The 14,270-nt window shown below is 43.5% G+C and overlaps 1 protein-coding gene across 1 annotated transcript in view; it reads left to right on the top strand.

The window, feature by feature from the left end:
* Window positions 1-888: 888 nt before the first annotated feature.
* Window positions 889-14,270, top strand: part of LOC129341598 (carbonic anhydrase 15-like) — a 37,429-nt gene continuing 24,047 nt past the window's right edge. Inside the window, exon 1 of the mRNA XM_054996877.1 lies at window positions 889-1,164. Coding sequence (XP_054852852.1) covers window positions 1,098-1,164 — 67 coding nt within the window. The 5' untranslated portion in view covers window positions 889-1,097. The remainder of the gene's footprint in view (window positions 1,165-14,270) is intronic.

The raw sequence follows: 14,270 nt of genomic DNA, 5'->3' as shown, positions 1-14,270 counted from the left end.
TCCCAACAGGAGAAGGAACAGCAATCAGGAATTCATTGCCTTGCTCTGAATATATAGGGATATGCTGTAGTTTCTCAGTGCCCAGGAAAAGGCATTCAAAGGAGCCCTGACATTCAAAACAAATTCCACGGCTGAGATTTGATGCTGGTGACCCAAATCAGAGGTACTCAACTTCACCTGAACACTCTGTACATTTTTGGGTTGAACCCAAGAGTGCTTCAAAAAAATTAAATCAAAATTTGAGTCTTTCCTTCCTTCTGCTGCAGGAGCGTACGTGGGCATCCTGGCAAAGCACCACACGAAAAGAAAGTTGAGGCACTCACACGTGCAGTTACATCTACATTGCTTTTTGGTGCTGTTTTATCATATCTGTGTGCGTGTCAGAAACATGGACAGCATACAAAAAGACGCAAAGGAACAGAAAGACATATGATAATCTAAAATTAATTTAGATGTTAAACTGGAATTCAGAAGGGGTACGCAACACAGGGCAGAATAAACCCACGAACTAAAGAAACATGGGGGAGGGGTCCGAACTTATTCCTATCATGTAGCAGAGCATCGCTAACTGCAGTCCTGGCTTCTTCCGAAATGTGGCAAACCCCCTTGCTGTGAGATGCCCCCTTGCTGACCTTTCCTGTCCTAAAGCACTTTTTACCTCCTTGGAGCTGCTACTGGCCTGTCTGGCATCAAAGTCCAGCCTTTGGTCTAGGCCCTTTCTTCACCCCGCTTTCCTGCCTGTTTTTCCCCCCTTCTCCCATGTTCTCTTCTCAGGAGGCAAGGAGTTAAAACCTCAGCCCTGGTCTCCCTGCAATGAATATTTAACAGCAGCCGGTGCACAGGCTGGGCTTCCAGATTTCTTTGGCTCTGTTGACAGCGGTGGCTGGTTGAAGAGTATCCTCCGCTCAGAATTGCTGCCCGGCTGCTGGGGGACGAGAGAGGCTGCCTGGAGCTAATTCAAAGCTTCTCTCTCTCACTCCTCCACCTCAGTGTGGTGGCACTGAGGAGGCGAGGGCGCTGCTGGGTGGCTGCTGGCTGCCTGGCTCTCCCTGCTCAGCTCCGGACTCGTGCCTCTCAGTTGTCCTCATCCAGGCACAATGAAGATGTCAAGTCTGGGCTTAACTTTTCTCACTTTGCCGCTTGTCGTCCAAGCAAGCACAGCAGGTGAGCTGACAAACATCTCCTTTGTTGTTTTCAGCAGAGTCAGGTGGGTTTGGGAACCCTTCTACAGAGTGGGTGGGCTGGTCAGTGACTAATGTCCTGTTAGACCAAGGCTCTCCCCCTCCACATTTTTTCACCGTGCTGTGAAACACCTGTTAGTCTGGGGATGGCTGCTTGTGCTTCTTGCCATCTCTGGCTGTTGCAGAATCGAGCAAGGGAAGACCCCTTGCATTTGGGGCTTCCCGCGTCTCCCTGTCTGTCATTAAATAAGAGTTCTTGTTGCAAGGCTGGCTTGTCATCATAATTCTCAGCCAGTGCGTGTCAATCTTGATTAAGAGCAATGCTTTGTAATTCCAGAGGGCTCCCCAAAGGACTTTCTGTGCCAGAATGCTTCCACAAGAGGAATCTTCCTCCATGCTAAGTGGGAGTAAGTTTGGAGCGGCTGTGATGCTGTGTTGAATGTTTGTGTGTCTGAGAGCAAGCGAGAGCGTGAGACAGAAATTTTAAAGGCTGCATTAACAACAAGGTCTGATTTGCACGAGGCTAGATGCAGCCAAACACAGACAGAGCCTGAATGCCTGTTGAAGTGGCCACGTGGCCGTTTTGGCTGCTCTGACTTTTCAGTGCATGGTCCTGGTATACTGTGCCACCCCTGACTAACCGCTGTGATACTTAATGGAGGTGCTGCAAAGGGTGGGCACACACTGATTTGGGTGCATGCCGAAGCGATTGTGCTACATGTTTACTGACTGCCCAATTCCAATGGCACGTTGTGTCCAGTTAACTGGATCTCATTGTCAGTCAAACTGGAGTGATTCAGCAGTTGTTAGAGAGAATAAATCAAAAATGCATTTTGGGTGGGGGAAGTTAGTAGAGTCAGTCTGCAGGGACAGTCGTACACTTTGAGAGACAAGTTTTCTGGATCGATGCCTCTGATTTGGTAGAAAATAGAAGGGCCATAATAGTGACTTAAGGCACATGTATTACTTGGTAAATCGTTGATGCTTAGAGGGTTTTGTGGTGGTGGTTGTGGTGGGGAGACAATATGAACACATAAACCTGCCTTATACTGAATCAGACCATTATGGTCAGTATTGTCTACTCAGACAGGCAACAACTCTCCAGGATCTCTGGTGGAGGTCTTTCGCATCACCCACTACCTGATCCTTTTAATTGGAGATGCTGGGGATTGAACCTAGGACCTTCTGATGTTCTGCTGCGGAGCACTAAGAACTTTTCTGTTGTGACTGTCTGCATCTGGTCTTATGAATGCATGAGGCTGACTTATGCTAAATCACAGCAGTGGTCCATCTAGCCTTTCTGTCCTGAACTCTCAAAAGCTTCCTCCTTGACTCTTTCCAGCATTTTCTACCTGAGATTCTCTTAACAAGAGATGATGGAGAAACCATGCCAGGAGCTTCTGCATGTAAAACTTTTGCTGTGTCCCTGGTACAACAGTCCCCTACTGGACACAGGGCAGCAGGCGAATATGCAGGGTATTGGCTTCCCACTCATCTCCATCTGAGACACTGCCCCATCAATAGAAAAGAGCAAGAATCCAGTAGCACCTATAAGACTAACAAAATTTGTGTGGTAGGGTATGAGCTTTCGTAAGTCACAGCTCACTTCTTCAGAGACCTGAAGATATGAGCTGTGACTCACGAAAGCTCATACCCTACCACAAATGTTGTTAGTCTTAAGAAGTAAGCTGTGACTCACGAAAGCTCATACCCTACCACAAATGTTGTTAGTCTTAAGAAGTGAGCTGTGACTCACAAAAGCTCATACCCTAGCACAAATGTTGTTAGTCTTAAGAAGTGAGCCGTGACTCATGAAAGCTCATACCCTAGCACAAATGTTGTTAGTCTTAAGAAGTGAGCTGTGACTCACAAAAGCTCATACCCTACCACAAATGTTGTTAGTCTTAAAAAGTGAGCTGTGACTCACGAAAGTTCATATCCTACCACAAATTTTGTTCATCTTATAGATGCTACTGAACTCTTGCTCTTTTCTACTATTACAGACAGACTAACATATCTACCTATCTGGATCCACCCTATCATTCATTTTCATTTATTTTGCCATGTCTGGACACCTCAGGAAGAATCCTGACACATTAAAGCCCAAAGTTGTAAAAAAACCCCAAACAACAACAACAAAAAACCACCTGACCATTCTGATCAGCTACAGGTGGAAAAGCTTCTTGTACTGGAGGAAGGTGCCCTGTGCCAGTGGAAAGCATTGCCATTAGCTGAATGCAATGTTAGGAAAATCATCCATGATGAACATTTATATAAAGCACCACCCCAACTTACGAACTTCTATCCCTGCTAAAATAATGACTCCCCCTCCCTTTTTTCTAAATCCCAACATAATAGAATTTTTTTGGGGATGGATGCAACCTATCCCTACTTCCCTTGGGGAAGAATATCCGCTACCTAAAGCAGCGAAAGGCAAATTTCAATATTATTGGGAATCATTGTAATTTCCAGAGACACAGGGCTGTATTTTCCTGAACCATATGGCTTATACACATTTGGTAGGCCCTCTAAAACTCAGTTCTGACATTATGCCAAACCATGAGTAAGGAATATGGAAGGGAGCACAGCTTGGTGGCAAAGTGCATGCTTGATGCGCACTCGCTAGCATCTTCAGAACAAAGGAAACCAGACAATAAGATATGCGAATTCACAACGCAGAGGTAGAGGAACCATCTCAGGGCATGTGATAGTGAAATTCTGTGACTGGACCGCCAGAGGTGATTGGTACTCCCCATGGGAAGGCTCAATTCTTCCTGTGCCCCTTTCCTGTCCAGAAATTATCCCTTCCTCAGTCACAAAATGGGTATTTGCTTTTTTTTCATACTGGGGCATAAAACAGCTCATTGGAGCGGTTGCCATGTGGAGTTTGATCTTCAGTTCATGGCAGCTTCATGTTTTCGGCTTAACTAGAAATGATTGTGATGTCTAAACTGCCAAACTACAGGTTGTCCTGCCTTTGACACATTCTGCATCTTAGAGATGGAGATGCTGAGCAGAAAGCAGATGTGTGGCTCATGGTTTGGACATGTGTGGGGAAGCCCAAGCCACGGTTTGCGATCTCCAATCTGAACTCACAGTGCAATCCTACGCAGAGTGACATCCTCCTAAATTCATTGGACTTAGAAATGGACTTCTAAGTCTATTGAAGCCGTTGATAGACTCGCTGTTAGGATGTATCCATCCATGCATCTGTCATTTCATATGTGAAATGTGAGGAATGGGGATGCTTAATTTTTCAAAACAAAAATGGAGCATTTGGGCAAAGGGAGCTAAACTCTGTTTCCTTGCCTCTCAGTGTGTTGTTGCTTCAGGTTTAAGCATTTGTCATCCACCCTGCTTTGTTGCTAGAACGGGAGCCTGGCTGAGTGGGAAGTGTTTCAGATGATGGAGCAAAGGAGGTAAGGAGTGGGAAGAGGTAGGCTTGAGCTCCTCTCACTCATATTTAGAAATGGACAAAAAGAGGTAAGGAGCGGAAATCTCCCTAAAGTTACAGAATATTGCAGGAGAATCTGTGGCTGAATCCTCAGAACGAACAGGTGGCACCTGGTAGCTTGGGGAAGGAGCTTGGTAAGGTAGAGGTGGAGCCTACTGGTGCCTAGTGAGGGCAGGAGATGGTACCTGGTGCAGTAATGTAGCAGCTTGGCTGTGGAACCTGATGGCTATGAAAGAGGATCAGTCACATAAATACAGGTTGTGGCTGTCGATGGCTGAACAGAACCTCCAGGTTCCGGGGCAGTGTACCTCTGGACACTAGTTTCTGTTGGGGAAGCATTAGTGGAGGACTGTGGCCTTCATGCCCTGTTTCTAAGCTTCCGAGCAGCCTCTGGTTGGCCATTACTGGCAACAAGAGGCTGGGCTGGATAGGCCAACAAGGATCTTCTTATGTTCGGAGACCACATAGTGATGAGGTGAGTCATGAAAGCTAAACAGAAAATAGTTTGCACAGGATATCACATCATCCTGATATTTTTACTCTGGGGTAAGAGATGTTAAGAAGGACACACATAGATTAAAACTTCAAGTGAAATTCTGAAACTTGTTCACCTTAGACGACCCTTGCGTCTTGCTGTCATTCTCAGCAGGGCACCGTTTGACTCTCTGTTGTGAACTTGAGCGTCAGGTGCCGCTCAGATGGATGAATGAAATGCAAGTACAGAATTTCCCAATGCAATGGATGTCTCAGCAGAAATGAGTCTGCTTCTTTCTATAACACGCTCTAGCTCACTGCCAAACTGGAAAGATGCTTTTTTTTTTTTTTTTTAAGAAAAGGTTATTATTTTTAAACAAACTGAGTCAACAGGCAGAAGGCCAAATTTCTTCTGTCATTTCTGCTGGAGTGGATCCAGAGTAATCTCGCTGTACGCAGTAAGCTTTTTCCATAAAGGGTCTGGTTGCTCTATAAATGTATGCACATAAAAGGTTAGCCATTGTTAACACTGTAATGCTGCAAGCAGTAGAAAAGGGTTTAGCTATGCAATGTATCGCAAAGGCTGATGTCTCGTTGATTTGGGTTTTTTATTACCTCACCTGTTCTTCAAGGAGATTGGGACATCTTATTATAAGCCTGCCTTCTGTTTTATCCTTACAACAAGTCTTCCCTTACTGTGCCAAAGGAAACTTGGTGGTGGAAAGTGCTATCAGGCCAAACATCAGCAATGAAAAATGGAGGAGACAAAAAGACACACAAAGGCAGCACACAAAAACAGAACAGGGAAAGGGCCCTTTTATACAATCCCATTCACAGTCTGCTAAGGTTCCCTTTTATACAATCCTATTAACAGTTTGCTAAGTGTTAGTGGGATGGTATAAAAGTGCCCGTTCCATGTGGTTCAGCTTTAGTGTGCTGTCTTTGGTTGCCTTTTTGTGTCATTCATTTTTATTGCTGTTGCTATTGCATCAAAAATTGCATTTAAATAAGCACTTTGACTGTTAAAATTAAAAATATTTTTATTCATCCATTTTATTTAAAATATTTATTTAAAATATTCTTATACTCAAGGCAGCTGATGAAAGTTGCAGTGACACAAACAAACCTAACAGTTCACCAGGAAGATAAAAACTGGTGAAAAATATACAGATTAAAAATGTAGCAAGATCCTCCAAAATAGTTTATACCTTTCCATCAAATGGACTCTCAGATAACACTGTCTCATTTTATTTATTCATTATTTTATTTAATTTATGCCCCATGTTTCTCTTGAATGGGGACCCAAAGTGGCTCACATTGTTCACATATCCCTCCATTGTTCTATGTCCCTCAATTTTTATCCTCACAACAACCTTGCGATGCAGGTTAGGCTGAGAACATGTGATTGGTCCAAGGTCACCGAGCAAGTATTTGAATGTGGATTTCACAGATCCTAGCTTGACACTGTAACCACTACACCATGCTAGTTCTCACTTAATTGCCTTCCTTAATGCAGTGAACGAAGCCCCCCCCCATGCCTTTTTGGGCTGTGTGTGATGGGGAGGGGGGAGCAGCCTGCAGACAATGAGAGATGCAGTGGAAAAACAGTGCATGGGGAAGGGTTAAGCACCATAACCCCTGCTGCTTCCAAAGTGCCCCACTTTACTGAAGCTCCCAGAAAGAATTGGCCATTGGGAGTTTAGTTCTGGCTTGAGAGAGAGAGAGAGAGAGAGAGAGAGAGAGAGAGAGAGAGAGAGAGAGGCCTTTGTTCATATTCGGCTTGCTCAGACTTTTTGTTCCCCATATGCAGTATGTGTGTCCTTCCCTACCAGCTGGAAAAAGGCCTTTTCCCACCTAAGAGTGGCAGTCCTGTATCTGATACTTGAGGATTTCTTTTTCCTAAAGGAAATGGAATTTGATTCCATTGTCACTAGATGGCGATCTCTGCTCCTTGTGAGCAAAGGGCCTGTCTGTATACTGGTCCAGAGGAAGTTTCATCCAGCTGCTGAATGTTGTTAGGTTATCCCTGAATTCAACTGGGCAGCTGTTTGTGTTAAGGCTGTTTTCACCCCCCCCCAATTTTCTTATTAGATGATAAAGTGCTATAAAATCCAGTTTTCTTTTTCTTTCAGTATGCCCATTTTACAGATGGAGAAAAGAGGCTGAAAAAGAGAGTGATTTTCCTATAACCACTTCATGAGTCTGGACTATACAGAGACATTAATCCCAGTCCCGGTTGAATATTTACTGGTCGTTACTGTTGTACATTTAGAAATCCCTTTTAATGATTTCATTACTTCAATATTATCCTTTTGTAAGAAGTTCAGGACAGGTAAGCTAAAAAAATACAATTATGGAAACCAAGGCAAGCTTGATTAAGATATCACAACAAACCATAGGAAAAAACATTAACTGTGGTTGGTTGCGATGTTCAAATTGACAAATCATGGTTTGTGATCCACTGATAAATCAGAACTGGGTCCAAAGTGTACAAGGTGCAGGAGAGCCATAGCTGGCTCTTCTGTTATTTCTATTTTTCTTTGAAATTAGCCATTGTGTTGTGCTGAATTTGATTAGCTGTTCGAATCTGGTATACAGTCCAACATGTGTAGGCCCAGATAATGTAGTTGGTTCATAGCTTTTATCTTGGAAATTGATCCCATAATCTGGGTGTAAGTGCACTGGATTGTATCTATGAACACCTGATTTGACCACTGACCCTCTGAATATAGGGCCACAAGTTGGATAGGCATGGCAGTAGGAAGGAAGGGCATGTAGATTGCTGTTCACCACCACACAGAGGAGAATCGCTGGGGAATTATCACCTGTCCTAGCCCAATGAGAAATGAGTATGCCTGGATTCTGGAAGCATCTCTATTTTATAAGCAGTGGCATAGAATAAGAATATGGGGGAATCTACTCTTTCCAAATAACAATCTGGCCGGGTTATATGGTTGAATTCCATGGTGCAGAGCGGTAAGCAGCAGCACTACAGCCCAAGCTCTGCTCACGACCTGAGTTTGATCCTGGCAGAAGCCGGGTTCAGGTAGCTGGCTCAAGGTTGATTCAGCCTTCCATCCTTCCAAGGTTGGTAGAAAGAGTACCCAGATTCCTGGGGGTAAAGTGTAGATGACTGGGGAAGGCAATGGCAAAGTCTGCCAAGAAAATGTCGTGATGCGACGTCCCCCCATGGGTCAGTGATGACTCGGTGCTTGCACAGGGAACTACCTTTACCTTTACCAGATGATAAAAGCCATTACATTTAAAAATACTGACTTTTTCAGTTACGGTGAAGTAACTGTAGGTCAGATTCTTCCTGTTTCAGCAAGGAAGGGATCCAGAGTAAGGCCGAGTGGTAGCATGGTGGATTATTTGCTGCATTTTACGAGTGGGCAGAGGGCCTTCCAGTGACTAGAGACATTTGGCCCATCTGCTACCTGGAATGGGAAACTGCCCCAGAAGCCTGAGTCATAGGGCTCTCTGGGGCAGTCTGCCTGTGAATGCTTGGAGAAGCATATGCTGGGAGCAAAATGTGCTTGCACTTCACCTTGTGGCACTAACAGGGCTTAAAGGAGTGTTGCAAAGTCATGCTGTGGCTCCTTCCTCTAGGAGGGGTGCATTTGTGTGTCGATGAAGAATCAGGTAGTTGGAGCAAACCCTGCCCCTAAGCCTACTAGGTGACCTTGAGCCTGTCATTCTTTTTTAGCCTAACCTACCTCACAGGGTTGTTGTAAGATTAAGATAGGGGAGGAGAGAGTCATATACACCGCCCTGAATTCCTTGGAGGAAGGTGAGATAAAAATGTATAAATAGACTGAACAAACATCTGTATTCTGATCAAGTACATGGAAAAATATATAATGTTCCTACTACTAGCATTTTGTGTAAGAGTCTCATAAGACTGTAATTTATCAACTATACGTACCTATTCTATCCTTTGGAAAACCATTAGCATGCTCAAACCACCTCTCACTATGGAAATGCTTCAATACTCAGTTATTAATCAACCGTATCACAAGAAATCATTACCCTGTCAATGCAATATACCCCATTACGGGTGTCAGACCCATCACATGAAATGGAACCTAAAATCTTGCACTTTTCCAGACTCTGATTGTTAGGTCAGGAGATCCTCTCATTTCCTACCCCCCCTTTCTCCCTTGAAGAGGTCTCTAGTTAAGGGGTAGAGCCAGTTTGGTGTAGTGGTTAAGAGTGCGGGACTCTAATCTGGAGAGCCGGGTTTGATTCCCCCCTCCTCCACTTGAAGCCAGCTGGGTGACCTTGGGCTAGTCACAGCTCTCTGGAGCTCTCTCAGCCCCACCCACCTCACAGGGTGTTTTGTTGTGTGGATAATAATGACATACTTTGTAAACCGCCCTGAGTGGGCATTAAGTTGTCCTGAAGGGTGATATATAAATTGAATGTTGTTGTTGTTGTTGTTGTTATTATTATTATATCCATTGCATCACAAATTCTTTTTCAGGCATCCAGCTAGAAGATGGTAAGAATTCTTTGCCCTCAAACTTGCTTTAATTTTTCTTTAAAAATCTGCTAATTCAGAAGTTGCAGATTTTGCCTAGAGAAAACTAATTGCACATAATGCTTAAGCCTATTTTTATAACCAGTATGATATAGTGGTTAAAATTGTCCCACCAGAATCTTCAAGGACAGGGTTCAAGACTCCAGTCTGCCACAAAACTTGCTGGGTGAACTTTGGCCTGTCATTCTCTCCCGCAGGGTTGTTTTGAGGATAAGAATGGGAGAGGAGATCCACCCTGAAATCCTTGGTGGAAGGATGGAATAAAAATGTAATAGATAACCAGAGCTATACGAAAAACAGAATTCACTTGCCTTGGGCTGGAAGCGTAGCATGTAAACAATTCAATTCGGTGGCTGCATAAAGCAGACAGCACTGTGCATTTTTATGAACTCTAAACACTCCTGTATCTTCAGAACAAGATTAAAAGCACAAAGCAGATACACAAATCCCAGATATCCTGGGGGAATATACACAATTGAGGAATAATCTACAACTCTCATCTGTAAATGAGTCCCCCCTATTAGACACTGGCTGCAGTAGAATATGTATGTGGGAGAACCAGCCTTATTCACTTTCTTTGCTGAAATAAAATTGGTACTTTCTAGTCCCACATGGTTCTGTTTCCTAGATTTCAGCAGTGGATTGCGAGAGAACCAATGTGGCATCATGGCTAGAGTGTTAAGACTTGTGGGACTGGGATTCAGAACCCTGCTATGAAAGACTCACTGGGAGACCTTGGGTTGGTTACCTCAGCCAAACTACCTCACAGGGTGGTTGTGCGAATAAAAAAAGGAAGAGAGAACCAAGTATGCTTGTCTGCATACAGAGTGGGATAAAAAAAGATCAATTTCTGTTGGAAATTTGGCATGTGTGAGAGAAAAGATATGTAGCACACCTCTGTAGCTGTTTGATGCAGCTATGGGCTCTATTCCTTATGGAAGTCTTCACATTGAATATGATGACAAACAATTTTAGATGGCCAATTTATTCAGAAGTTTTCATCTGAGCAACAAGGACAGAAACAAAGATGATTTATTTCTTACAAATGTATATATTTATATACTCCTGGAACTGTTTCCCAGAATACCCACAAGAGACCATCTCTCTTATTCCCTTCAAGTACTTTCTTTAACCTGTGTAGTTTGTGGCACAGCCCTATAGCATGCTGCTGAAAGTGAAATGAGTATATATTTTCCTCCTGTTTATCTGTCTTTGAGAAGGAAGGGAAGTTGAAGACCAGAGAGGCAGGTTGTGGGTGCAAAGGAGAGAAGGAAGCAGGAAAAGTACAGAAGCTATGGGGGCTTTCAGGAAAGTGAAAGAGAAAATAGTGAAGGAGGGGATACAGGGGAAAATGAGACACCCCCCCCCCCACACACAAGTCATTGCAGGTTGTAGCTTGTCAGTTCTATCACTTTTACCCTATCCTTCCTTCAAGAAGATCTTGGCAATATAGATGGTTCTTCTCTCAACAACCTTGTGAGGTAGGTGACATAAACACTGACCATAGGTCACCTGGAGAGTTTCATGACAGAGTGGAAATTTCATCTCTGATCTCCCAGGTCCTGGTCAAGCACTCTTCACCACATTGGGTTACCGTGTCATCCTAAGCAAGTCTATTCAGAAATACTATTTAGGTCTATTCGATGGGACTTCCTCCCAGGAAAGTGTTCTTAGGATTGCAGTGACAGTAACTAATCAATTGGAGTATGAAATTACATTAGTTAAAGTCACATTCAAATATGAATAGAACCAGAATAATCAGAGGTTACATGCAGGTATGTCCAGTCCCACACTCTCGCTTCTTCTTGTCTCTTTTTAACTCCCAAATGCCCAGAATCAGCTAAATGGATGACTCAATTTTGTATTAAAGCATTGGAGCATTTATGTCTCTACAGATCTCTTTTGAGACCCTTCTAGAATGATGTAATTATTTGAGATAAGTAGGAATCCCTTTTCTGTAGATATTTGACCAGACACACAAAACACAGATAAACAAGTTTTTATTTAAAGTATTTGACAGGGAAAATGTCTTGTGTAGAATGCCTCAGTTTATAAATTGAAACTGGGTTTTTAACTTCACCTCAGAGGCTACACATTTTCCGTATGACAATGAATACTTGGTAACTGAGCCTCAGTTAATGTAAATACTGAGGGGAGATTTGGTCCCCCTTTCTCCAGATGGTTTACCTCAGCTTACAAGGTTTTACTGGAATCTGTTACCACAACCAACAGGATCTTCCATAGGTTTGAGGTTGTCCTTTCAACACACAATTTCCTGTCCCTGAGCCCAGGAGGGGAGACGAGAGTTTTGGGGATGATTGCCACAACAACATTTATAACAGTTGTTAATATGAAATAAAATAAATGGTCACCATGTGTCTTAGTAACGTCAAGCCGCAATTGACTTATCAATTGAAAGCCCCAGCAAGGGGCTTTCAAGGCAAACTAAAAGAAGTCTCCCAGTTTTTCTTGGCGGTCTCTCATCCAACTATCGACTATCCAAGATCTGATGAGATTGGACTATAACATACCATTCCACCATTCAAATGGGTCACTACAGTATTTACTAAAGGAAGTCAATTTCCCCATACTTAGAGAGTCTGTTCTGTCCAGAAACCTAAAGGTGAGGTAATCTTTTCAGTTCTTTTCAGTGAAATTAAACAATCTTTAGTGACCTTTTCCTCAACAGTTCAGGGAAAAACTTGATCACATTCCTGAGGCAAAAAAACCTAAGCAATGCTGCTAATCAGCACCTTTACAGATTAACTCGAGGAGACACCGGACCATTTAGTTACCTGGGAGACTACTGTTATCTGGGAGACGACATTTCTGGAGAATAATCCTGTTATAAACACACCTCTGACCAGGGCATTACCTAAGGAAAGCTTTTGGTTTCTTCACAACATTGGCTTCTGCAAGAATAGCACAAAACAATCACTTTTAGTAAACATCAAGATTCTGGTTCTTTTAGTAAACAGTATTCTCTGTTGAATAAAGCAGTTTTTGATTACATAGGCAACAGACTTCATGTGTCTAAGAAAACTTTACATTCAGCCTCCTTAAAGCTATTCCTGACAGGCAAGTTAGAGACTTCTGGCTTTAGGTCAGACCCAGGATAGCCAAGTCTGGGGATCTGTACATCCTAAAGATCAAATTGAATATGACTGTTAAGATAAAAAGTTATAAATTCAGGCCCATATTACTACAGATTAGACTTCCCACGATGAGTCTAGAATCCTACAGGTTTACCTCCTCCGGGTCAACCTCTCTTAGTTTGCTACTCACTGATGGTTGAACCAGACTATATTTGCCCTCACAGATGAATTTCATGCAGGGCTGCAGGTACAGACAGACCTCCATCCAATGAGATTACAAGAGCATGCTGCCTCTTTCCTCTTTTAGCATCATGGCAAACGATAGCTGAACAGAGTTCTACCAAAAGTGAAAACGTTGCAGTCATCAACAGAAGGCTTGTTGTACCAGAGGGAAGATGTAAGCATCAGCAGAAGGCCTGCCCCCTTGCACTGGAGGAAACGTATTGGTAGAATGGACCAGCAGGCTCCAACCCGCTGAATGTTTTCCTTGCATAATCATCAATGTATCTAATTCTCAATGTGGCACCATCTTTGGATACTTAAATCCAGAGATTGGGGCCTCGGACAGACAAGATGGAACTTTCAACAAACCCAAGAAAAGCTGAAGGTTGCAGAAAAATAATTTTTAAAATTGGTGGGTTAACATGATATAAGCAGTGCCTGTGCCTTTAAGAAACAGATTCCCTCAGCGGCCATTCTAGGCAACCACAACAGTATTGTCAGTTGGAGCATTGGTTTCTGTCAGGAAAAGATGGGGAGGTACTATGTAGCTACATATGTGCTGTTAAGTCACAAGTGACTTATGGTGACCGCAAAAAGGGGCTTAAAGGCAAATGAGAAGCAGAAGTGATTTGCCATTGCCTTTGTCTACAGAGTCTTCCTTGGTGGTCCCACAACCCACTACTGACCCCTCGTAGCTTCTGAGGGCCAAACTACAAGTGATGAATGACACAGGTTGGATACTTGTCAGCTTCCCTCAAGTTTTTATGGGAAATGTAGGCATCCTGGTCTTGCAGCTTGGCTCTCCGACTGCTGTCCAATGGACTTTTCAACTGTCACTTGACCAACATTCCGCCAAGCTGCCTACATTTCCCATCAAAACTTGAGGGAAGCTGATAAGTGTCCAACCTGTGTCATTCGTCACTTGTAGCTTGGCCCTGAGACAAGCTCGAGCTATACCATGTAGCCTTCCCTCCCAAGGGGAGGTGGCAGGGCCCTTTCCAGGGCTATTTTGGCCTTTGAGGGAGACTCATTGAAGCCAGGCCCAGAAACAATCACTGGGTGACTTGATACCACACAACTTGCATGACTCATCTAGGACTAGTTGCTTGTTACTGTTCAACAGCAGCCATCCTACGAAAAACAATGTGGTATAGTGGTTAGTTTTTCAGGAAACTTCTGTGGAAGTTCACTGGGTGATTTTGTACCAATCACACACTCTCAGACTAGCCTGCCACACAGGGTTGTTGTGAGGATAAAAAGGAGGAGAGGATAATGATGGAAGTAGCTTTGGGTCCTCCTTGTAG

Source organism: Eublepharis macularius, chromosome 13 (assembly GCF_028583425.1).
Source record: "Eublepharis macularius isolate TG4126 chromosome 13, MPM_Emac_v1.0, whole genome shotgun sequence".
In the NCBI taxonomy this organism is placed as follows: domain Eukaryota; kingdom Metazoa; phylum Chordata; class Lepidosauria; order Squamata; family Eublepharidae; genus Eublepharis; species Eublepharis macularius.
This window is presented reverse-complemented; position numbering and strand designations above follow the sequence as displayed.